Source organism: Crocodylus porosus, unplaced genomic scaffold, assembly GCF_001723895.1.
Source record: "Crocodylus porosus isolate Cpor-Errol unplaced genomic scaffold, CroPor_comp1, whole genome shotgun sequence".
NCBI lineage: Eukaryota > Metazoa > Chordata > Crocodylia > Crocodylidae > Crocodylus > Crocodylus porosus.
This window is the reverse complement of record NW_017728922.1, coordinates 11,899,202-11,922,337: the sequence shown is the minus strand read 5'-3', so window position 1 is coordinate 11,922,337 and position 23,136 is coordinate 11,899,202. Positions and strand designations below refer to the sequence as shown.

At 48.1% G+C, this 23,136-nt stretch overlaps 1 protein-coding gene across 1 annotated transcript in view; it reads left to right on the top strand.

Moving 5' to 3' along the window:
* SNTA1 (syntrophin alpha 1) overlaps positions 1-23,136 on the top strand; it is an 89,154-nt gene that overhangs the window by 8,196 nt on the left and 57,822 nt on the right. Inside the window, exon 3 of the mRNA XM_019539807.1 lies at positions 8,592-8,777. Coding sequence (XP_019395352.1) covers positions 8,592-8,777 — 186 coding nt within the window. The remainder of the gene's footprint in view (positions 1-8,591; positions 8,778-23,136) is intronic.

Sequence of the window (23,136 nt, the reverse complement as noted above, 5' to 3'; positions counted from 1 at the left end):
TTGCTGGGGTGCTTTAACTAGTTTTAGTGTCCTGAGGCCATTTTTAAACATGCAGGGGCTTAATACACGTGATGCTGCGGTGTTTTAATTAGAGCAGCTCTCTGACTGCTTTAATCAGGACTCTATTCTGTTATTCCATTCAGTGAAGGTGGAGTATGATTCTCACACTATGTTGCAGCTGGCTAAAGGCACATGCAGACACTTGCCTGCCTTCATGAGGCAGGATTCATTAGGGACTGCCAAAAGCAGAAGAGTATGCACATGTTTTGTCAGTGATAATTAAACTGAGCCAGGGTTAAATATCACTTCATCTGTAGCTAAGCAGGGAATTGAACCTTTGCCTCCTATGACCCTGGCTAGAACCTTAACAACAGGATCTTCCTTCCAGTCTAGCCCACAGTAGGTCTTAACTTTCTGTGGAGGAACCAAGAACCAGCAATGAATCTTACTATCTTGGGTCTAGATTGAGGAATCAACCTGAAAATGATTTGGCTTTAATGCACTGGATGCAGCTGTTTGGATATATGTACCTAATATGTACCTCTCTCTCAGTGTCTATACGTCCTGTTCCTAGATACAGTGCTATCTGTCTATTTCAGAAGTGGGCAGTTATTTCAGCTTGAAGACTGCTTAACAAATTCTGGTGAGCTGCCAAGGGCCACATGGGTAGCCCCATCCCTTGACAGGTGCTCTGCCCGTTTGTCACCATCTTGGGACAAGAAGTCCCACCCCTAACACCTGACCCTTGCCCCCTGGAAATAATCCTGGGGGGGGGCGGGGGTTGCCATCTTAGAACCAGAAAAAAACCAAACCATACACTAAAAGTCAAACACCTACTATAACATACTTTAATTTTATTATGAAAAAATATTTTGTTGTGATTTGTATTTGCATATTGTATATAGAGATGATTGCATAATAACTAAAAAAAATTCTTAGTCTTGTATATTTTGGGGGGGTTGTGTATGGTGGCATGTAGGAAGGTTTGTGAGGGGGTGTGGCGGTGTGTGTGGGGGCATAGGGTATGTTGAGGGGTTGTGTACATGTGGGGGATTATGGGAGCAGGGTGTGGGTGTGACTCCCCCACTCTCCCTCTAAGGCACAGCAGCAGGTGGGTAGCTCAGGGCACAGGTGCATGGTGGGGCATGGCTCCAGCCAGTGCCGCACCTCTCAGTGAGGGGTGCAGTCTCCCCTGGGCAGTCTGTATCGCCAATGCTCCCTGCCCCTCATGCACAGCCCCTGCACTCTCTAGGCATGGGAGGGAAGCCCCAGGCACTGGAGCCAGCTGCCTTCTTTGCCCCCCAGGGGAAGGTGCCTGGGGCTTCCCTCCCCTGCCGCACAGCCCCAATGGGGAAGTCAGCCAGTTCCAGTGCCTGGGACTTCCTTCCTGTCCCTGGCAAGTATAGGGACTGTGTGTGAGTGGTGAGGAGTGACAGTGATACAGGCGGCTTGGCAGAGGCTGTGCCCCTTGCTGCAATGTGCACATATGTCTCTTCAGGAAAGTGTCCAAAGAGTCATAACATGGGGTACATTTAGCAGCAACTGTTGCCTCTGAGAGTCTAAAAGATGCTCTGTTAATGTGATAGGAGCCTATGTGTGTCCCACTCCTACTTCCTAGAACATGGGTTATGACCCATTACTGTAAAATAATATATTCAGCAACCAGTTGAAACTCAAGTTAAGGAATATCTTGTTCCCAAAAAGGCAGCCAGCATCTGGATTTCTTCGAGCAGCAGTTTGACAATGGTAATTACAGCGTTGTTGAAATTCAAACAAGAAAAAGGTGATTGCTTAGAATTTAACGCTACCTTTGGGTATAAATGGGATTTGATGTTTTTGCTCCTCTGATTTATGTGCAGTGGCAGGATGGGTTTGCTGGTTTGTGTTTTGGTTTTCTTCTGGGGCACTGTAGGGGGCTTCACTTAATTCGATCACAAAAGATATGCCCATCAAATCTTCTTTCTAGATGCTGGGCATTTATGGACCTCTGGCCTTCTTTCACTCTATCCCAATATTTGTATTTAATATTGTTTCTCCTGTAACATGCGAAAGCAGAGTAAAGATTTAACAAATAACCATCTTGGCCTATTGCATAACTATTCTTCAGCACACACAACAATGCTGTAAAAATCTCTCTGCAGGTTAAAAAAGTCACATGCATATTGCTACCTGAGTTGCAGTGAGATCTGAATAGCATCGTTTTTGGTTAAAAAATGGCAAGCAGCAGGTACATACAAGTATTGTATGGAGAAGAACAGATATCCAAGTGACTTTCCTTCTCTGTGCCCCATTATTCTCTCCAGCCAGTACTCTCTCCTCTTCATTCAGCTTATGAATTCTGCAGAGCAGAAATGGTTGGTCACTCACTGTATGTGTGTACAGAAGCAGATCACTCCAGTGGAACTGCGTTTGGTTGGGAAATGATAAAAATGAAACAAGTAATGAAAATGGGTTCCTGTAAGAGGTAGCCCTCCCCAGTGTCATCTTGTGCATTATCCGTGACCTGTGTGGGGCACCCTTGGAGTCCCCTTAAGGTTTCTTGTCTTCCGCTTTCTACTCTCCTGCCACGTCTTGATGGAAATATTATACCGATGTTCTTGCAAGCAGGAGACTGCCTGGTTTTTTTTGTATGTTGGGGTCCTCTGCCACCACAGGACTTGACCCCTGTCTTTCTCTAGCTAGGCCTCCCCATCTAAACCCACCAGGTAGGGTTTGACTCTGAGGCTGTAGCTCTTTAGTCTTGGGGCTTGTGGCCCTCGTTTTTGCTCCAATCTGGAACCCAGCCTTCCTTTCCCAGAGACCCATCCACTGGCCCCCACAACCAGGGGGTTGCAAGTTCAAAGTGGGGCAATGACCTCGAACCTCCATGATCCCAGTCAGGAAAAAAAACCACCCAGCCGCACCCCGGTGCACCAGGCCACCCTGGCCTTTTAGGATTGTGCCCTTTGGCGCCAGGGCCTGTGCACCCTGAATACTGCACCCTGTCTGGCACTGGGGCCTGTTCACCCCAAATACTGTGCCCACACTGGCGCCGAGGTCCCCACGCTATAGTGGGGCCCCAGTAAGGCCTCTTCCTTCCCCGAAAGCCTCACCCAAACCAGCAGTGTTAATCAATCAAAAAAATATAAACAGTCTGTCCATGGGTTATAACTGCCACCAAAAAATATAATTAAAGAAGGCAGCATGCCAGCGTACAGTTTCTCAGGGGTTTGTGCTTCTGCTCCCCATCGTCTGCTACAGTCCTCCTTTTGGGAATGCTCTCCCTCCTCCAGCAGCTGGAACACTCACCAAGCCTCTCCATGGAGTTCTTATACACATTCCTTCCCCTTTGGTTGCTCCCCTCCACTGCCGCCCAGCCCAGCGTTTTTATAGTTCTGGCCTGCCCCCTTCTGGTCACCTGACTAACTGGCCTGGCTCAGCTTTTAGCCCCCACCTTACTAGCACGCTGTGCCCAGAAAGTTCTGGTCTTAAAGGGGCCGACCTGCCTTCTGGTAACAGGGCTAGGGTTCCCTGTTACACACCCCACTCTCTGCACTTTTGTCTGGGGTCTTTCCTTCCCCTCCCCTTTCTTCTGCATATTGTCGAGATAAGAAGTCGGCACTTACATTCTTGGTCCCTGGATGATGCTTCACCACAAAGTGGTATGATTGAAGACTGAGAGCCTATTTCATCAGCCTAGCATTATCGGTCTTCATGCTTTGTAGCCATTGCAGGGGGGCGTGGTCCTTGATTAACGTGAACTTCTGACCTAACAAATTATACCGGAGTGTTTCTATGGCCCATTTGATCGCTAAACATTCTTTCTGTATTGTAGCATAATTCCTCTCAGCTGGGTGCACCTTTGTACTTACGTATGCTATTGGACGTTCTTCTCCTTCCTCTATTTGGACCAATACCGCACCAATAGCTTAGTTTGATGCATCTGTTAATACCAAAAAGGGTTTATTGAAGTCTGGTGTATGTAGTAGTGGCTGTGTACATGGTGCACGCTTCACTTTTTGGAGTGCTGCTTCTGTCTCTGGCATCCATCACACTTTAGTGGGAGCTGCAACCCTTACCATCTTGGTCAAAGGCACCACTAAATCTGTGAAGTGAGGAATAAATTTCCTATAATAATTTGCCAGTCCCAAGAAAGCTCTCACTTGTCTCTTTGTTTGCAGAGTTTGATACTTCCTTAATGCCTCTACTTTATCCAACAGTGGTTGTACCTTACCACTTCCTACCTGGAACCCAAGGTACCATGTTTCCTCCTTCCCAGTTGTGCACTTCTTGAGGTTGGCGGTTAATCCTGCCTTCCTTAAGTTCTGTAATACCGCTCACAGCACTGTTAAATGCCCTAGCCAATCTGTGGTAGATGCAATAAAGTAATCTATATACGCTGTCGCGTAACCCCCATGCAGAGCTAGGACTCTGTTCATTAGCCGTTGGAACGTCACAGCGGCTCTGTGTAATCCGAATGTCATGCATCAGAAATGGAATAGGCCTTATGGTGTGGCAAAGGCTGGCTTTTCTTGGTCCTTGGGTGCTAAGGGGACTTGCCAGTAGCCTTTCATTAAGTCTAATGTGGAGATATAGCTGGCTTGCCCTATGTTTTGTCCACCATCCGCATCGGATAAGCATCAAACTTAGCCACCGCATTTACTTTTTGGAAACCAATACAGGGCCTAATTTTTCCATCTGGTTTTGGCACTGTCACAATGGGGCTGCACTAGTTGCTTCAGGATTTGTGTATTATGCCTTTTTCTAACATCATCTCAAGTTCCTCTTTTATCTGTCCTTGAAGTTGTTGTGGGATTCACCTCCAGTTCTTGCAGATCACCTGAACTGGAGGGGTCCTTATTCGATGCAAGATGCCCTGAGCTTCCCTGGGGACCTCCTGAAACACGTCTCCATAGTCTCTCACTAGTTCCATTGCCTGTCACCTCTGCTCTTCAGAGAGTCATGGAGCCACTTCCACTTCACTTCTCCCATCCCTCTCCCAGTTCTGGTTCATCTGGTTGAAGGGCCAAGTATAGGCACTCTGGTTCTTGCTATAGCTTCAACATACTAATGTGGTATACCTGTTTTTTCTTTTGCTTGTCTGGCTGATACACTTCATAAGCTACAGGCCCTACTTGGCGTATTATTTCATAAGGGCCCTGCCTTCGCGCTAGTAATTTACTCTCCTGGTCCAGCAAGAGAACAAATACGTGGTCTCCCACTTCAAACTTCCTTTCTCAAGCCCCTCAATTATAATGGGTTGTTTGCCGCTCTTGGGCCTCCCTCAGATTTTCTAAAGCTTCTCTCCATGGTGTCTCCAAGTGTTCTCTCAGTAGTATCACGTATTGAACCAGGTTCCAGTCTTTACTTTGTTGCTCTACCCAGCTTTCCATGATTAAATCAATAATTCCTCTTGGTTGCCATCTGTATAATAGTTTGGAAGAGGAAGACCCTGATGAGGCTTGGGTGCCCCTCTTACTGCAGACAACAAGGGCGGTAACATTTGATCCCACTTCTGGGAGCACTGTACCACAAACTTCTTCAACATCTGTTTCAGAGTCCTGTTAAACTGCTCTACTAGCCTGTTAGTTTGGGGATGGTATACTGTGGTCTTTAGGTATTTAATTCCCAGTGTTTCACTCACTCACTCAAACACACGAGATGTACAGTTTGTTCCCTGGTCAGTCAGCAGTTCTTCAGGGAGTCCCACTCGGGAGAATATTTTCAATAACTCCTCTGCCACCTTGGAGGCAGACACTCTCCGCGTAAGTACGGCCTCCAGATACCTCGTTCCATAGTCCAGGAGGACCAAAATAAAATGGTGCCCAGCACTGCTTCTTGGCAGTGGCCCCACAATATCGATGGCCACCCACTCAAAGGGGACTTCCAGCAAAGGTAGTGGTACTAATGGAGCTCTTGGGGGATGACTAGGGTTTACTTTCTGGCACACGGGGCAAGATGCACAGTACTTTGCCACTTCCTGTATTAACCCTGGTTAAAAAAAATCTTCCTCTAATGCGAGCTTTGGTCTTGTCTTGCCCCAAATGTCTGCCCATGGGGAGTTCATGAGCTACTTTCAGTAGGGTCTTCCAGTATTGCCGAGGTATCAGCAATTGTGCTACTTCCTCGCCCCCATGTGTTCCATGTTTGACTCTATATAGGAGATCGTTCCTCACTTCGAATCGTGGGGTGGTCTTCATCAGCTCTGGTCATAGCACCTCCCCATTTCGCTGGGCCAGGTGTTCCTGGAAGGCATACCGAAATCCTTCCTCTCTGCTCTGTTCCAATTGGAAAATGCTCATCCTCCCACAAGTGCGCCACATACACCTCCTGTTCTGTTCTTCATCTGATGGAGGTCATTCAGCCTCACTGGCAAATGCCTCAGCCATAAGATCATCCTCAAGTACCACCTCAGACCTCACTGTCTTGCATCCTCTTTTTCCTGCTCCCAGTGGTCTCCAGCTGGGGCCTTCTCCTACCTCTGACCTTTCTCTTCAGATGCTTTCCCCCTAGTCCAAATGGGGTAACGTTGTGGGGTACCTCCAGTTTTTCTCGCCCCTCTCAAACTATATGCCTGGGCTATGACTGTCAGAAGCACCAGCTAGTCGCATCCCAGCATCATTGGATAGGGTAAGTGCTCAGCTGCTCCGACCAGCATTCAGTGTGTTTTCTCACCCACTTGCAGAGTAACCCACACTCTGTCTCGTCTTTGGGCCTCCCTGCACAAGCATTGAATGATAATCTGAGCTGCTGCTTCCCTCTCTGTTCTTGGTAGCATGTCTCTCCACACTATTGTCTGCGATGAGCCCGAATCCAACATAGCTTGTATCTTTTGTCCCTCAACCTCACATCCATCATTAGTGCAGGCCGTTCCTCTCCTGGCTCAGGGTGAACCCTGGCACCATACCCACAAATGCCCTCATTGTGGGGGGGGCTCAGTTTGTCTGTATGCCCCTCACCATCTTCTCTAACAATGCCTGTTGTCTTTCTGTTTGTCCCTGCAGACCTTGGACTGCTTGACACAGGCGTGACCCTCGATCTGAGGCTTGGGTCTGCACTGTCTTTTCTGCCTTCTTTTTGGACCCAAAGGTTCTTCCTTTTATTCAGGCAAACCATTGTCTCAGGGTACACGTTACCGTAGGAAGTTTTCCAGCCAATGCACCAATGTAACAGGTCGCCCTCCCCAGCGCCATCTTACATGTTATCCGCGACCTATGTGGGGCACTCTTGGAGTCCCCTTAAGGTTTCTCATGTCCTGCTTTCTACTTGCTTGCCATGTCTTGATGGAAATGTTATACTGATGTTCTTGTAAGCAGGAGACTGCCTATTGTTTATTTTATGTTGGGGTCCTCTGCCACCACGGGCCTTGACCCCTGTCTTTCTCTAGCTAGGCCTCCATGTCTAAACCCACCAGATAGGGTTTGACTCTGAGGCTCTGACTCTTTAGTCTTGGGGCTCGTGGCCCTCCTTTTTGCTCCAGTTTGGAGCCCAGCCTCTCTGGCCCAAAAACCTACCCACCGGCCCCACAGCCAGGGGGTTGAAAGCCGGCCAATGGCCTCAACCTCCACCGTCCCAGCCAGGGAAAAAAAACACCCAGGTGCACCAGGCCACCCTGGCCTTTTAGGATTGCGCTCTCTGGCGCTGGGGCTTATGCACCCTGAATACTGTGCCCACACTGGTGCCGGGGTCCCCACGCTATAGCGGGGCCCCAATGAGGCCTCCTTCTTCCCCAATAGCCTCACCCAAACCAGCAGTGTTAATCAATCAAAAAAATATAAACAGTCTGTCCATGGGCTATAAGTGCCACCAAAAAAGTATAATTAAAGAAGGCAGCATGCCAGCTTACATTTTCTCAGGGGTTTGTGTTTCTGCTTCCCACCGTCTGCTACAGTCCTCCTTCTGGGGATGCTGCCACTTCTCTGGGGTCCTCAGAAGTTCCCCTGCTCCAGCAGCTGGACTGCTCATCAAGTCTCTCTGTGGAGCTCTTATATGCACCCCTTTCCGTTTGGCTGCTCCACTCTACTGCCACCCAGCCCAGCATTTGTTATAGTTCTGGCTTGCCCCCTTCCGGTCACCTGACTAACTGGTCTGGCTCAGCTTTTAACCCCTACCTTACCAGCATGCTGTGTCCAGAAAGTTCTGATCTTAAAGGGGCTGACCTGCCTTCTGGTAACAGGGCTAGGGTTCCCTGTTACAGTCCCTTAAAAATTGACAGAAATATTCACTATTGGGAAAGATGAGCTAAGTCTTGGTATATAGTAGGGGTGGCCAGCCTTCTTACCTTTCAAACTGCAAGCCAAAACTTAGCCTGATCAAGAGCCTTTAGACACACAACTTTCAAGAGGTTCATTCAGACATGGAGTCAGTTATCAGGTGCCCAGTGCACCACCTCAGGTAACAATTAATTGTTACACAACTTTTTTTGGGAGGTGCATTTAAACTACCTGAAAGCTGTATGTGGCTTGCAAACCACAGTTTGGCCACCTTTCTGTACAAAGGTCTAGATTTATCTAGCCCGGTTGGTATTAGAGTAGAATTTGCCACACCACTGCATGCAATTTTATAAGTAAATTGACCTGTAATTGCTTTCTTTCTTTTCTCTTTGCTTTAAGGTGGCCGTGAGAATAAAATGCCCATTTTGATTTCCAAGATTTTTAAGGGGCTGGCTGCAGATCAGACTGAGGCGCTGTATGTGGGAGATGCTATCCTCTCTGTCAATGGGACCGATCTTTCTGAGGCGACGCATGATGAGGCTGTGCAAGCACTGAAAAAGACTGGCAAGGAGGTTGTCCTTGAGGGTAAGCACAAGAGCAGATTTGTGTTTCAGTGTGACAAATGCTTCAATGAGACTGTGTATGTTCTTTCTGTGGATCCTTGTTTCCTATCCTCAGGTGTTGTTGGACATGCAGTAACTTTGCCACTATAACCAAAGGGCATTTTCTATTAACTTGTATTTCTGCACAAAAGAAAGACAAAGTAGCTTCCCCCCACACACACACCAGCTTACGGTGGAAAGGAACGGTACTGTGCAGACTGCAGGGCATGTAGGTCTCATTTGGTCCTTGCAAGATCAGTTACAAAGGCAGAACGGTTAAGTGGTTGGCAGTGACAAACAAAGCATCCACCCTGAGATGCTTGATAGAAAGGAAGCCCCACCCACCCACCTTTCCATCCAGAGCACACCAGGGGTTTTGATGTCTCTGCCAAAGCCACAGGGCCCTGTGCTGAGGCATCCTGCTGGGGTAGGCTACTGAGATGCAGTCTGAACAGTAAGGGATTTTACATGCCAAATGTGCTACAATATGGAAGTAGCCAGGGTATCCAGTCTTTTCAACATCTCTAGGGTATTTTGTCTGGAGCCTGAGGACCTAATTTATTTATATTTACATACTGTTTTTAATTAAAAAGGATCATATACAAGTTATCCTGAGAGTGGAACTAACTGCTGACTTCTTCCCAGACAGATAGAGAGAATTGCTTATTCTGTTTATCCACTATCAGTAAAATCCTTAGTTACAGTTTTGTCCTCTTCCTTGCAGATAGTAGTGGGAATGCAAGCTGCTTAGGGTTGCATTTTGTGTCAACTGCAATATTTCAGGTCTAACTGTATATCACCTTGTTCACCTCAAGTCTTGGGATATTTATCTTCTTGATCTGATTTTACCATGCTGATTTTATCACCTTAATCTGCTGAAGTTGCAGTTGTGGCTGCCTTTTGGTTTTACTGTTGTCTTCAGTGCAAGCCACACCAGTAGTTCCCCTTGTCTTCTAGCTTTGGCACACCCCCACTACCCAGGCCTGACCTGCCACAGCCCCTGGGATTTCAGTACAGGACTCTGTCCTACTCTGCCCACTCTGTGTATGTTCTTTTTGCTTGAGTTGAACATCTGGAAATGATGATATTGATTTTTGTCTTCAAGTGCTTCACAGACGTGAAATAACAGACCCTCCCAAGAGCACTGAGAGGTAGGGTCAGAAGGTTATTCCCCTTTTGCTCTGAGATGAACTGAAGTAGAGAAGAGAATAACTATCCCAAGGTCACAGAGGGAGTCACAGTCAGGGTGAGACTGTCTGAGACCACTAGACTCATTTTTGTGTGTGACCTGGTGAGATTTGAACCAATTCACAAGTGAAAACAAAGTGCCCTGTGTGTGCCTGTCAGCTCCCTATTCCAAGCATTGCTTGAAAGGGCATGGACAGATGTACCAATTATGTGGTTAGTGATGCAAACTGATATGATGCAGCCAATCCATCTGTAGCGATATAAATATAGCAAGACTACTACAGCCTGAACCCTGTTTTGTTCAGGATCAGAGTAAGGCAGTTTATCTAACTTGTATCATTACAGGATCATGTAGACATGCCATCAAAACAATGGATCCACCTTCCCGAGCAGCAGCTCCCCTAAAGCAGTTTGTCCACATCCAGAGATAGACTTTTAAGATCTGTTGCTACTTTAAAAAACAAACACACCAGGATAGTGTCAGAACAGTTGGAGTACAGAGCAGGCTAGCCACTCTTGCTCCTGCCCCATCCCACACTGGCAGGCCCTCATGCTAGCAGTTGCCAAAGATAGGAAGAACAGGCCCCTACACCAAGGGAACAGTGTAAAGGTGTTGTAGGGGATGGAATCTGACCCACAATCTACAGGGGACACTTCAGATAATGTGGCAAATTTGTAGGTTATAGCCAGAGACAACCCAAGCAGGGTGCAGGGCCTGAAGCAAATCAGCCTGTGAGGGCTGATATCAGTGCCATTCTGTCAGGCTCTGCAGGGCCTCCCAAAGCGCGGGGTCTGGGAGGGGCTATGATGAATTTTGGAGTGGCTGCAGCCTCCTTTGTAGCCCCCTCTGTAGGTGTGTGCAGCAGCAGGAGCCAGTCTTTCTCCGTGCACACCCTGGACGAGCTGCTCACAGCTCCATCCTATGCCCTGCCCTGACTATGCAGCCCCAGCCCAATTCCCTCCCTTACCACAGCGGCCTCAATCTGCCCTGCTTTATCCCTTTCCTTCCCCCTCCCCCACAACAGACTTACCAGCCAGACCTGCATATTGGCAATTGGATCGGTATCGACCAATATGGCTTTTGAGGTAGTCCTGGAGCCACTGAACTGAAATGCTGGGCAGCAGGAATTGTAACGTTGCACTTAGTGGAGAGATGTGCACTTATGTCAAATGTGGTGTGACTGGTACACAAGTGAGGGATTTTGTATATTCTGTGGGAGCTGGAATAGGTCAATAATATTGTATCAGCTGGAAACGTGAGTTCTCCAGGCAGTGCGGTGGAAGAGCTGAGATCATTTGGTATTTGATGTCTGTGCTTTCCAGTAATCGGTCTGCCCTGCATGTAAAGGAGTGAGTGAGTCCCTACCTCCTCCTGAGCAAACCAGAATTATTGAGCAGTGAAGAAGCAGTGAACTAGCACAACCCCTTTTTCACCTTTATGAACTGAAGTGGCACTGACATAATCAGCTAACTGCAATATACGCACACTTTGGCTTCTCCTTCTGCTTTGTAGCTACTCTCAGCCTCTCTTTCCTTTCTGAGTATCTAGAAGGCTGTACTATGTACACATAGGCTCCTGGATGGAATAGACTTACCTGGGTGTGTGCATGATGTTGGATGAGTCCCAAAACGTCAGTTGCAGAAAATGTGTTGGAGGTGGTGGTAGCCATCCTCTCACCTTTTAGCCCCGTAGTTTGGTACTTGCTCAGGGAGTGGCAGACCTGGGTTCTAAGACTCCTTCATAGAGAGGGGATTTGAACCTGTATCTCCCATTTCACAGAAAATGCTCTAAGCCAGTGTTTCTCAACTCATGGGTCATGACCCAAAAGTGTGTTGCAAGAATATTTGAAAGGGTCGTGAACAAACTTTAAAAATGGATCAGGAAACTTTAAAAATGAAAAACATGGGAGACTGTGGTTTTTCCCTTGCGGGCTATCAGAGTTCCAGCCTGCAAGGACCTGCTTGGGGTCCCTCATCCCATACATATACCCCCTGCCCCACACACTGGGGCCTGGGGGCTGGAGGCAGCAGGTTGGTAATGAGGGGCACTGGGTTGGGACTGGCTATCGATGTTTACAAATGGGTCCTGGCACAAAAAATGTTGATAATCACTTCTGTAACCAAGAAGTTGTGGGGCCCAAGCTTTGCCTGGAGTTCTTTCCATCCCTCCTGTGCATCATCCTGAAGCATAAGCCTGATTCTGTAGTGATACAAGTGTAGGAAGATGGCTCCAGTTTTAATCCTGTTTTGTTTGGGGCAGTTTAGTTCACCTGTATGGCTTCAGGCTGATGCAGAGATAGCAGACTGTAACAGCTGCTGCACACTCCTGAGTAGCTTCCCCGCACTTTTAAAGCAGTTCAAGGTACATTTGTCCATAACCTGAGATTAATTGCTGTCCTGGAAGGGCAGGGGCCTAGGCTCTGGTCCCTTTCTATGATGACTGTGCTGCACTTTGACTTAAACTTATTTGGACAAAATCTTTGGCCAAAATCCTGCCCACTGTGGGCAGAATCTGGGGCCAGAACTTTTGATAGGCATGTGCATACTTGGGCAGTCTCATTCTGCCACAGGTGGAAATAGAATCCAAATTGGGTATAAATTAGAGGTGCACCAATACACTGGTCCAATATCAGATTAGCACTGATATAAAGATAATCAATTGTATCCGAAATTGGCATAGGATGGAGCCTTGGGGGAGGGTGGTGGCTTCTGCCATTGGCACACTCTGGGCCAGGGAGGGGGAGGAGGGGGTGGTGTGCCCTCAGATCTGTGCAGGGCAGGATGGGCTGGGACCGAGGCTGCACTGGGCTCTTCCCGGCGGGGGGACTGAGCTGGGCTGTGCTCAGGGTGGAGTGGGTGGTGGCGCTGGGAAGGGGTGTTAGGGCTACGGCGAATTTTGGGATGGATGCAGCCCACCCGTAGCCCCACTCTCAGTGCCACTGCCGCCCACCCTGAGTGCAGCCCAGCCTCACTCCCTGCCGGGAAGAGCCTGGCACTGCTCTGGCCCCAGCCTGCAGTGGCAGCCAGCCCTGCCCCACACAGATCTGGGGGCACCTGCCCTCCGTGCCCACTCAAGGTGCATGCAGTGGTGGGAGTCACCCCTTCCCGCCCCCGTGCCCCCTGGATGACCCGTGGCTCCATCCCGCAACCTGTCCTGCCCTGGCTATGTGGTGCCTGCCCTGGCCTCTGTCCCAGCCTCACTCCCGCCCTCACCACTGGGGACTCAATCTTCCCCCCCCCACATCCCTTCCCTTCGCTCTCTCCTTCCACCACAGCAGACTTATTAGCTGGACGCTGCTCTTCAAGCTGCTGGGCTGCGTATCGGAAATCATTTTGGCATTGGCTGATATGCCTACTTAAAAATCGGCAATCGTTATCAGCCCCAAAAATCTCCATCAGTGCACTCCTAGTATAAATGCCAAAAATTGCAGCTAAGTCCTTGAGAGTGACATCCTGTCAGGCAGAAGAAGCCTTTATCTATACACAAGTCCAGCATGGCATGTGTAGCAGCAGTGTCATACCATCCTGCAAGCATGCATGAGAGACCTCTGACAAGATACAAGTGCACTGTGGCCACAGGCTCTGCAAGCCCTACTGGCAGCTCAATCTCTGGTCTCTGCTGGGTCCGGGTGTGGAGAGGACAAGCAGAGATGGTGGCTTTTGTGACCTTGTCATTTGTGTGCTTGATCTGGAGACAGTATTCCATTTAAGCTGTAGAGGAATGGCTAATCCAGAAGATCCAAGCCTTTTACTGACCGGAAGTACTTCAGTGGAGGAAAGTTCCTTCAAAGGGTGAACTAGCAGATGACTGGGACCTGAGACCTAGTGGCTCCCCAGGGATTAACTGGAGACTTGGGCATGCTGCTGAAGGAATTGCTTCTCTGTAGAGCCAGGTTCCACAGGGCAGACAGTATCATAGGAAAAGTAACCTTCTGTGAAGATTCCTCTCCAGTTTCCAGAGGAGAGAATGATCATTGTGCATCTCCTGCCACTCATGTGGAGACTTGGAAAGCCTTCCATGGGGACAGGGCATGGTGCTGCAGATGGGGCACTCCCAGCTTCCCTGCAGACAGAGGCAAATAGGGGTGTCCTGAGGTGTCCTTTCCATGTGCACAACCTGAGAGAACTCTCTGGCTTAGTTCTTAAATGCCTTTATGAGTAGTCTTTCTCCTGATGGGGGGTGTGCCCCTCTGGGAGCACCATTGCAGTGTGAGACTGTGTCTGTGGTTGCACGCTTGATGAAAAGGTCAGGTCAGGATATGATGAATCTGTGGGATGCAGAGAGCGCTCCAGAAATACTATTTTTTTGCCACTTACCCAAGGATAACTGCCTTAGCTGGCAGCAGTGGTTGGTCGTGCTCCTATACCAGTTCATCACCCTGAAATGTGTCCAGAAGTAGGGACAAGCTGGGAGCAACACGATGTAGAATGGGGAACTCAACCTCCAGCCTGTGGCCAAATGAGGCTTGTGGAGCCTTGGAATAAGACCTGCAGAGCACCCCATAGGTTGGGAAATTTGGTGGCAGGGGAGCAGTGACTACTGGCACCCCTTTCCACTGCCAAAATCCCAAGGCTTGTGGGGCAGGGCAGAGCTGGGCCACAACCAGATTGGGACCAGGTTGTGGACCGCCGCCCCCCCCCCCCCCCCCAGGTCCGGGTTGGGGCTGGCCCAAGCCCACTTCCACCATGGAGCTAGATTGGAGCTGGGCTGTCCCTCTTCCGCTCCGGCAGCTGGATGGGGTCTTGCCAGATCCTACCTGCAGAGGGATTGGGGACTGCCCATCTGGCCTGTAGGCCAAAAAGATTGTGCTCCACTGGCCTGCAACAGTAATTCTACTGCACTTAAGTTCTACAGTACTTTCTATCTAGCCTGGTATCTTGATCCTGGCAGTGGTGAGTATCCACTGCTTCAGAGGATGGTGTTATGTCATCCAGTGAGTGTGCCCCTGTAAAAGATAACCTGACACTGACAAACTGTAGAGGAAATTTCTTTTTGGACTCCAGGTACCCAGTTGTTTTCCATCTTAAGCCATGAAGCTGAGATCCTTGATTCATTTGTAATCCTCACGGGTGTAGCTGTGAATTTTTATCATTCATGTACACATCCAATGCTTTCCAGAATCCTGCTAAACTGTTCACCTGAACTAGAGTTTGTGGCAGACAGTTCCATTTGGCTAATTAAGTGTAGCATAAAGGGACTATTCCCTTTTAATACTGTGTGCCTCTTAGTCCTTATTCTTGTAATATAACAAAAGGCTAATGGAAACATCTGAGATACAAAATAATGCCTGGTATAGTGAATACATATCTCCCTATCATATTCTTTTTCCCATAAGAAGTAAAAGCTATTTCATTAAATCCTCTCACATCAGTCTTTCCAGACCTCTCATCTCATTCCTTATGCTTCCTTGTGCCTACCTATCCTATTTTTGCTGTATCCCTTTGGAGGCACAAGAAATGAAGTGACTTGCCCAAGGTCACCCACTGGCAGAGCTGGAAACAAAACCCAGGAGTTCTGCCTCCTTGTCATGTGTTCTCACAACAACGAATAAATGGCATAAGTGAGAAATGGTTCCTATTAAGTTACTAGATGGGATAGGTATTAGCAAGTGAAATACCACAGCGATTAATGAAGGGGAGGAGATCTAGTGGACCAGAAGCTGTGGAGATTCTATAAAACCAGCTAAGGGTGTGTGGGAGGAAAGGACTCCCTTGTTTTCAGGTTCTCAGTCTGTGAAACAATAAACTAACTGTACTGTTTCCATCTGTGTCCCATCAGCCCCACATGACAGCACAGAATAGGAACAGCCCCAGCTGTGCCCAGTGGGGGATGTTGGGGCCTTTTTCCATGCACATCTAAACACACTTTTTCAGCTGGATCTTCCTTGAATAGATGAAGAGGGAGAATATGAGGTCTCTGGGCTGGAAACTGCTAAGTAGGGAGCCCAAATGGGTGCTGAGTTACAAGGAGTACTCTAGGGGAGTGTTATCCTTTTCTGTTCCAAATGCCTTCTGTGTTCCTTGGATTTGCCTCCTACTCATTCCTCTCCCTCCCACCCCCACTGCCAAATTGTTTTATTCAACCCCTTTTAGCTTTGCTCAGCCCTTTCTGTTGCTTGGGCTCTCCCTTCTTTGGAACTCACAGAACCACACATCATCCCATGGAATGTGCTGCTCTGCACAGGTCTTAGAAGTTGGGGTTTTTTTAACCACAGAGAAACACAAGAACCTCTTTCTCTCAGAGCCTATGACATTCCTTCCTCAAGCTGCTGGGCATGCGCCATTCTCTCTCTGTTATTTCTCTTTCTTTACTTTGGCGTGGATTTCTTTCCCTTTTCTCTTAAAGGTTCTGGATAGAGCAGGGCTATGTTACTTTCTTTCTACAGAAACAGAAATCACAGGGGACTCCTCCTGACCTAAACAGCTTACAGATAAGAGGACAGCACCAAAAATGAGCAGAAATCAGCACAGGGTCCCAGTCCCATGAGGCACCTGCAGAGAACGTTTTGCTGGAGTTCACTAAGATCAGATGAGCCCCACTAGACTTCCTGAATAAATTAAAACTCCCAGCAGGCAAATTTCAAAGAGAAGCTGTAATGGTTATGCTCCAACATTCAGGGGCCTTTACATCTTTATTTGATTAGTTTGCAGCCTCTCTGGCTAAGCAGCAGAAAGAATTGGCTTCCGTTGGTGCAGTGTGCCTTTGAAATGTAGTTGGGCTGGAGATAGGTAGCTTCAATGATTCTTCCCTGTTCAGTTCATCAAGGAAGATCTGGTTCAGATTTCTGGAGTGAACTGGGAGGAGATGAGGTTTCTAAGTTCAATGTACATTCATTTTTGTGTCTGTTCACATTAGTGAGATATCAAGGCCTGGTGTGACAGCTCCAGCACTTTGAGTCACTAAATAACCTTGTTATAAGTCTGAGATTTTGGGACAGGTGCAATATTTGGCCTTTATTCAGAACTGCCTCTCCCTGAGCAGTTAATGTAGGGTGTTAGAGAAGGTGGCATGGACGAGAGGGTCAGGAATGAGAATTGCTGGGACAGCAGTTTCATTGCTTTCTTAAACCAATAGCATCACATGCCTTTCCCCACCTGCTACACTCCAGATCATCTCCTAGCCACATTCTGTCAAGGCACATCCCTGCATAGCTGATGTGATCAGATGAGATTGTACAGCTGCCAATGGAATATTAAACAAAGACATGCTTTGTTTTGTTTTCAGTTGTTCTTTCTAAACCAAGTCCCAAATATTACACAGTCCTAAAAAGGGTGGGGAGGTGAATAAAGAAGGTATAGTCTTCTTAATGAACTGGTTAGTGATAAGTCCCTGGCAGAAAGCAAGTGTCTTAGATTATAGTCAAAACTGAATTCTGTTTCCAGAACATCCCCTCCCTAAACACATGAAGAAAGTAGTAGGTTGAAGCTTGTGGTTTTTAGTTTCCTTCCAGGAAAGTACTCTGAAGCTATGGGCTAGGGACAGACACTACACATAAACCGGTTTAAGTGATCAGAAACTGGTTTAAACCTATAACAGAACAGACATCCAGCACATAAACCAGTTTGAAAATGGCTGAAACTGTTTTGAGATAAATCTGGTTGAATGTGGTACCAGACTTAACTGATTTGGGTCAAACCGGTTTATGCAATGTCTGTCCCAGACCCTTCCTGCTTTAAGTTAAACCAGAATCCCCCAGCATCCTGGCATGCTGTCTGGGCCTGGCTGGGCTCTCTGCTTTAGAGAGCTGGGCTGGTCCCTCCCCTCTGCTCCCCTGCTGGAGCTCTGGCAGAAACTTTTAGGCACAGTAGCTTCTTCCTGGCTTCCCTCTGCCCCATCCCCACCCTCACTCCTCACTACTCAAGCAGGGATCCCCCTTCTTCCTCTCTCCCACAACACAGACTGTTGTCATCATGTGGTATGCTAGCTAATGCTGAGAGGTGTCTGTGTAAAGCAGACAGAATAACGGCAGAAAGGACAGTGTACGCTTAGGGCTTTTTGGAGCTAATCAACAGGTCAGCTGGTAATGTCCCTCCCTTCCTTGGAAAAAGCTGTTTAAGCAGAGCTTCACTTACTGAGAGAGACTTTTTTCTGATGGAGTGCTAAATGCTGATAACAGATCTGATAAATGTAGGGGTGCACTGATAGAGATTTTGGGGGCTGATACTGAAAACTGATATTTAAGGAGGCATATTGGCTGATACCGATCCGATTTCTGATACAACAGCTTGTAAGTGTTGTAGTGGAGGGGGAGGGGAGGTGGGGGGACAGATCAATGCCCCCTGCAGTGAGGGAGGGCTGCCCAGCTGGGGTGTGGGGGGTGTGGAACAGAGCCACAGCTTGTTGGGGGGGGGGGTGTGGCTCCTGCTGCTGCGTGCACCCCAGAAGGGAATAGGGGTGGGATGTGTGCCACCGGATCTGCATGGGGTGGGGTGGGGCAAGTGGGCTGCAGATGTAGGCTGGAGCTGGGGCTACGCTGGGTTCTTCTCACTGGGGCTGGGGTCAGGGTGGGTGGCAGCGGCACTGGGAGGGGGTCTACGGAGGGGGTTGCCGCCACCCCAAATTTTGCCATAGCCCTGCTTCCAGTGCCGCCATCACCCACCTGGCACAGGCCCGGCTCTTCCCAGTGCGTGGGAGGCATGCACAGGCACTTATTGGCCAAATTATCAGCTACTTCAGGCCGGTTTTTGATACAGCCAATTTTTTTTATATTGGTACTGATCCAATATCGGACTGATGTATTGGTGCATCTCTAGATAAGTGTTCTGTTATCAACAAGGTGCGGGGAACCCCTCCCTAATCAGAACGTCCTGCCGGGGCCTCAGCTTAGCACTGTCCCCCTCAGCTTAGCACTGTAGAAGGGAAGGGAGGGCCACTCTAGTGCCTCCCAGCTTCTAGCCTGAGCCACTGCAGGCATATGCCTGAATTTCCTCAGTCCAGAGGGGACGTGTGTGTGGTTACAACCTGGGTCAGCCTAGCCAGGTTAATAACCTGCAAAGATTGAATCAATTCAGACTCAGGCTTTTTGAATGTCTGTCCCTAGCCATGGAGTGGAAGAATCCAGTCAGTAGCCTTAGGTTTAGTTTGGGAATCATTCTCCTTCTGCCCCATCAGCCAGATTTTCAGATAGCATAATTTTTTTTATGCCAGCAAGTGGTTGGTTCTTGTGTGCATCTGGAATAAGTGGGCCTCTGACAAAAGCACTTAGTGTCCCTGCAGCGCATTCTATCCCAGGCTATCCAAGCGCTTAATGAGCAGTGCATTATTCGCTTCCTTCTAGTGATTCTAACAAGGGGCAAAAGTCATCGTATTTCTGGAGTGTGGCATTCTTCCCATGGTGAGTAGAAGAGCTCATCACACAGCAGCCAGGCCATTGCAAGTGGGGATACAATGATTGCAGTGTGACATAGTTCTATGCCAAGCAGTTTCTTTCTGTGCCTCCAAAGATGAAATTATACCTTTGGTGTCACTAGCAGTGCTTCAGCTGTTTGTCCATACCACCTGTTCTTCATATCCACTACGGAAACTAGGATGTAAAGTAATCCCCTTTTGTAACTGCAACAGGCCAACAACCTGTGCAGGGCAAGGACACTTGAAGCTGGGGCAGTGAACCAGGCTGACTCAAATAGCTGTTGAGAGCTCTGCTGAACTCTGTAGGCTGAAGTTTGTTGAAGAGAGGAGCTTCCTGATTTTACAGCTGTGCCCTGTGTTTGTTCCAAAGCTGAAAGAAAAGTAACAGTGATGTTAATATCATGCAAGTGCTTTCAGTTGGCTGAGCTTTCCCAGGCATGGCCTAGCAGATGGGAGCCTGCAGCCTTCTGAAAGGCGCCATTTGTCTGAAAGCAGGAGAGCTAAGAGTGCTGGGTTCATCTCTCAAGAGAGAGAGGAAGGCAAACCTGCTGAATTGTTGGCTTTGCCAGAAAATGCTCTCAGCCTCCATGCATTGAATGCAGAAGGGTTGGCTGTAGCCATGAAGTCTCAGGTTCCTGTGCGTGCTGTGTGCGAGCAGAAGAACGGGGGTTAGGCAGGCTTATTTCACCACCTAAATCAAACAAGTAGGTGCTGAAAGGTAAAACAGAATTCAAAATCCCGTCCCATGCAGAGCTGCTGCTGTAAGCAGAGTACTGTCACTCACTGTGCAGGGCTGTGATATTTGAGTGGAAGCAGGTTGCCCTTAATGCCTGAGGAGTTAAATAAGAGAGTGACTGTCAGTAGCCACAGATGTTTCAATGATTCTTCCCAATAGAAGAGCCTTGGATCTGAGCTCTCGGGCAGTTCAGATCTGGACCTGTGCTTCTTAGCTTAGATCTGTCTCTGACCTGTGCTTTATTCAGAATAATTGGCCTGTAGAATCTGCAGGAAATGTGGCTGGGAGCCACATGGGAAGAGAAATAAGTTGAGATTTCTGGTGCTCCCTTGGGTGTGTTTTGGCAACCTTGCAGAGAGCTTGGTGTTACTGCCCTTTCTGTAGGGCAGAGTCAGGCATTAGAGAGCTGAACATGAATGACAATTAAGCAGACTCTTTGGAGCCTCAGAATGCATCGAGGAGTGAGTCAAGGATTTGTTATGTCCAAGCCAGTTCCTTACCCACGATGTCTACCTGGTTCAGGGACTCTGACAGACTTGTATTAGTTATTTCCTTTGCTTTGGAGTCTTGCTGCTTTTGCAGCAGTTTTAGTTATCCTCCAATAATGAGGCACATCCACTACTAGGCGATGGTCTAGTGGGTCAGATATTTGTTTGGCCATGGTAGATCTCAGGATAGGAGTGGTTTGCTCGCTTTCCACCCTAGTAAACAGTGTGGAACAGTTTGTGTGGGTGTCTTGACTGTTGAGTAATACAGAAACTACTCGTGTCTTTGTGATGTTGCTAGCATGACTGTATACGGGGGTTGAACCTGCAACCACTGGGCCTAAAAATCCCCTATAATCTCTTACTGTGTAAGCTAAAGAGTCACTCTGGCTGTGTCTGAGATGTATGTCCTTCCTGAATCAAGTGTAGAGAAGAACCTGTGGGAGAAGAACTTGACCTTCAGGGAAGAACCTGACCAGTGGAGTACAGTCCAGAGTTTTAGGTGCGTCTCTTCACTGGTGTCTGGACACTGGAGTGGACTTCTGCTAGTTGGTAATTGGCATTCCCTTTTTAGAGGTCAGACTTCCCATATCTGTATTCTCTCATTTACTGTGATTAGAACTCAAGGTGGGACGTCTATAGGGTACCAGGAGGCGACTGTCATCCACACTATAGAGAGCAGGAAGTAGGATTCATAGATTGCAGGCTGGAAGGGGCCTTGGAAGATCATTGGGTCCAGGCCCCTGCACCAAGCAGTAAAGACAGCTTGGGTCAGGCGACCCCAGCAAGGTAACTGTCTAGTTTCCTCTTGAAGATTTCCAGGGTAGGTGATTGCACCACCTCTGGAGGGAGCTTATTCCACAGTCTGGACACTCTAGCTATGAAGAAGTTTTTTTTTCTAATGTTGAGCCTGAAATGGTCTTTAAGGGGCTTGTGACCATTACTCCTAGTTTTACCCAAGGGTGCCCTGGTGAACAGTTGTTCGCTGAGCCCTTGATGTGTGCCCGTGTTGTAGCAGTAAGCTGCTACCAAGTCCCCTCTCAGCCTTCTCTTTGTCAGGCTGAAGAGTCCCAGGTCCCTCAGCCTTTTCTCGTATGGCTTACCGTGTAAGTCTTTGATCATATGGGTGGCCTTTCTCTGGACTTTCTCAAGCTTTACTACCTCTGGACTGTCTCAAGTTTTGTTAAAGTGTGGCGCCCAGAATTGGATGCAGTACTCCAGCTGAGGTCTCACCAATGCCGAGTAGAGTGGAAGAATCACTTCCTTGATTTTGCTGGAGATGCATTGATTCATGCATGCCAGGTTATTATTAGCCCTGCAGGCTACAGCATTGTTCTGGCAGCTCACATTCGTATTGTGGCCTGTTATTACCCCCAGGTCCCTTTCGTTCGTAGTGCTGGTCAGATTGGTGTTGCCAAGTGTGTAGGTGTGCAGGGGATTGTTCATCCCCAGGTGGAGCACCTTACACTTCTTGATGTTGAACTTCATCTGGTTCCAATCCACCCAACATGCCAGCCTATCTAGGTCCACCTGTATCTGCAGCCTATCTTCAGGTGTGACCACGCTTCCCCATAACTCCGTGTCTTCTGTGAATTTGGCCAGTGAGCTCTTCACCCGCACATCCAAATCATTGATGAAGATGTTGAATAGTACTGGACAAAGCAACAACCCCTGAGGCCACTTCTCACCGAGATGAAACAGATCAGTTCATTAGAACTCTGTGGGTCCAACCCCACAGCCAGTTTCCTACCCACCTGTCTTGCACTAAAGCCCACAATCCTCCAATTTTCTCATGAGAACATAATGGGATACCAGATCAAAAGCTTTTTGGAAGTCAAGGTATACAGTGTCAACCTCCTCTCTCTTATCCAGGTGGTGAGTTACCTGATCATAAAAGGAGATGAGTTTGGTAAGACAAGACCTACACGGAATGAAGCCATGCTGGTTGTTGTTCAGAATCGTACCTTCTGCAAGCCTATCGCACATAAACTACTTAATGAATTTTTCTAGATTTTCCCTGGGATAGAAGTTAGGCTATTTGGCCTATAGTTACCCGGGTCCTCCCTTCTCCCCTTCTTGAAGATGGGCACAACATTGGCCCTCTTCCAGTCCTCAGGGAGCCCTCCAGAGCACCACAAGTTTTGGAAGAGCTTTCCTAGGGGTTCTGCGATGACTTTGGCCAGTACTTCACCACCCTCGGGTGAAGTTCATTCAGTGCTGCTGACTTATAATGTCTAATTTTTTTAATTGATCACGTACCAGTTCTATGGCAATAGTAGGAAGGGGGTTATTTCTACCCTGCTCATTCTGTATTTTATCTGGCGTGATTTTCCCTTTGGTCTGGTGAAAGACCGGAGCAAAGTAGTCATTCAGGAGTTCAGTTTTCTCCTGAGTGCTGGTAACCAGCTGTCCTGAGTTGTTGAGCAGTGCCCCCATCCTCCCATTTGTTTTCTTCCTGTTCCCTATATACCTAAAGAAGGACTTTTTGTTGTCCTTGATTCCTGTTGCTAATTTTAGTTCAGTCGCCACCTTGGCTTTTCTAATCTGATCCCTACAAGTGCGAGCCATTGTTGTATAGTCCTCC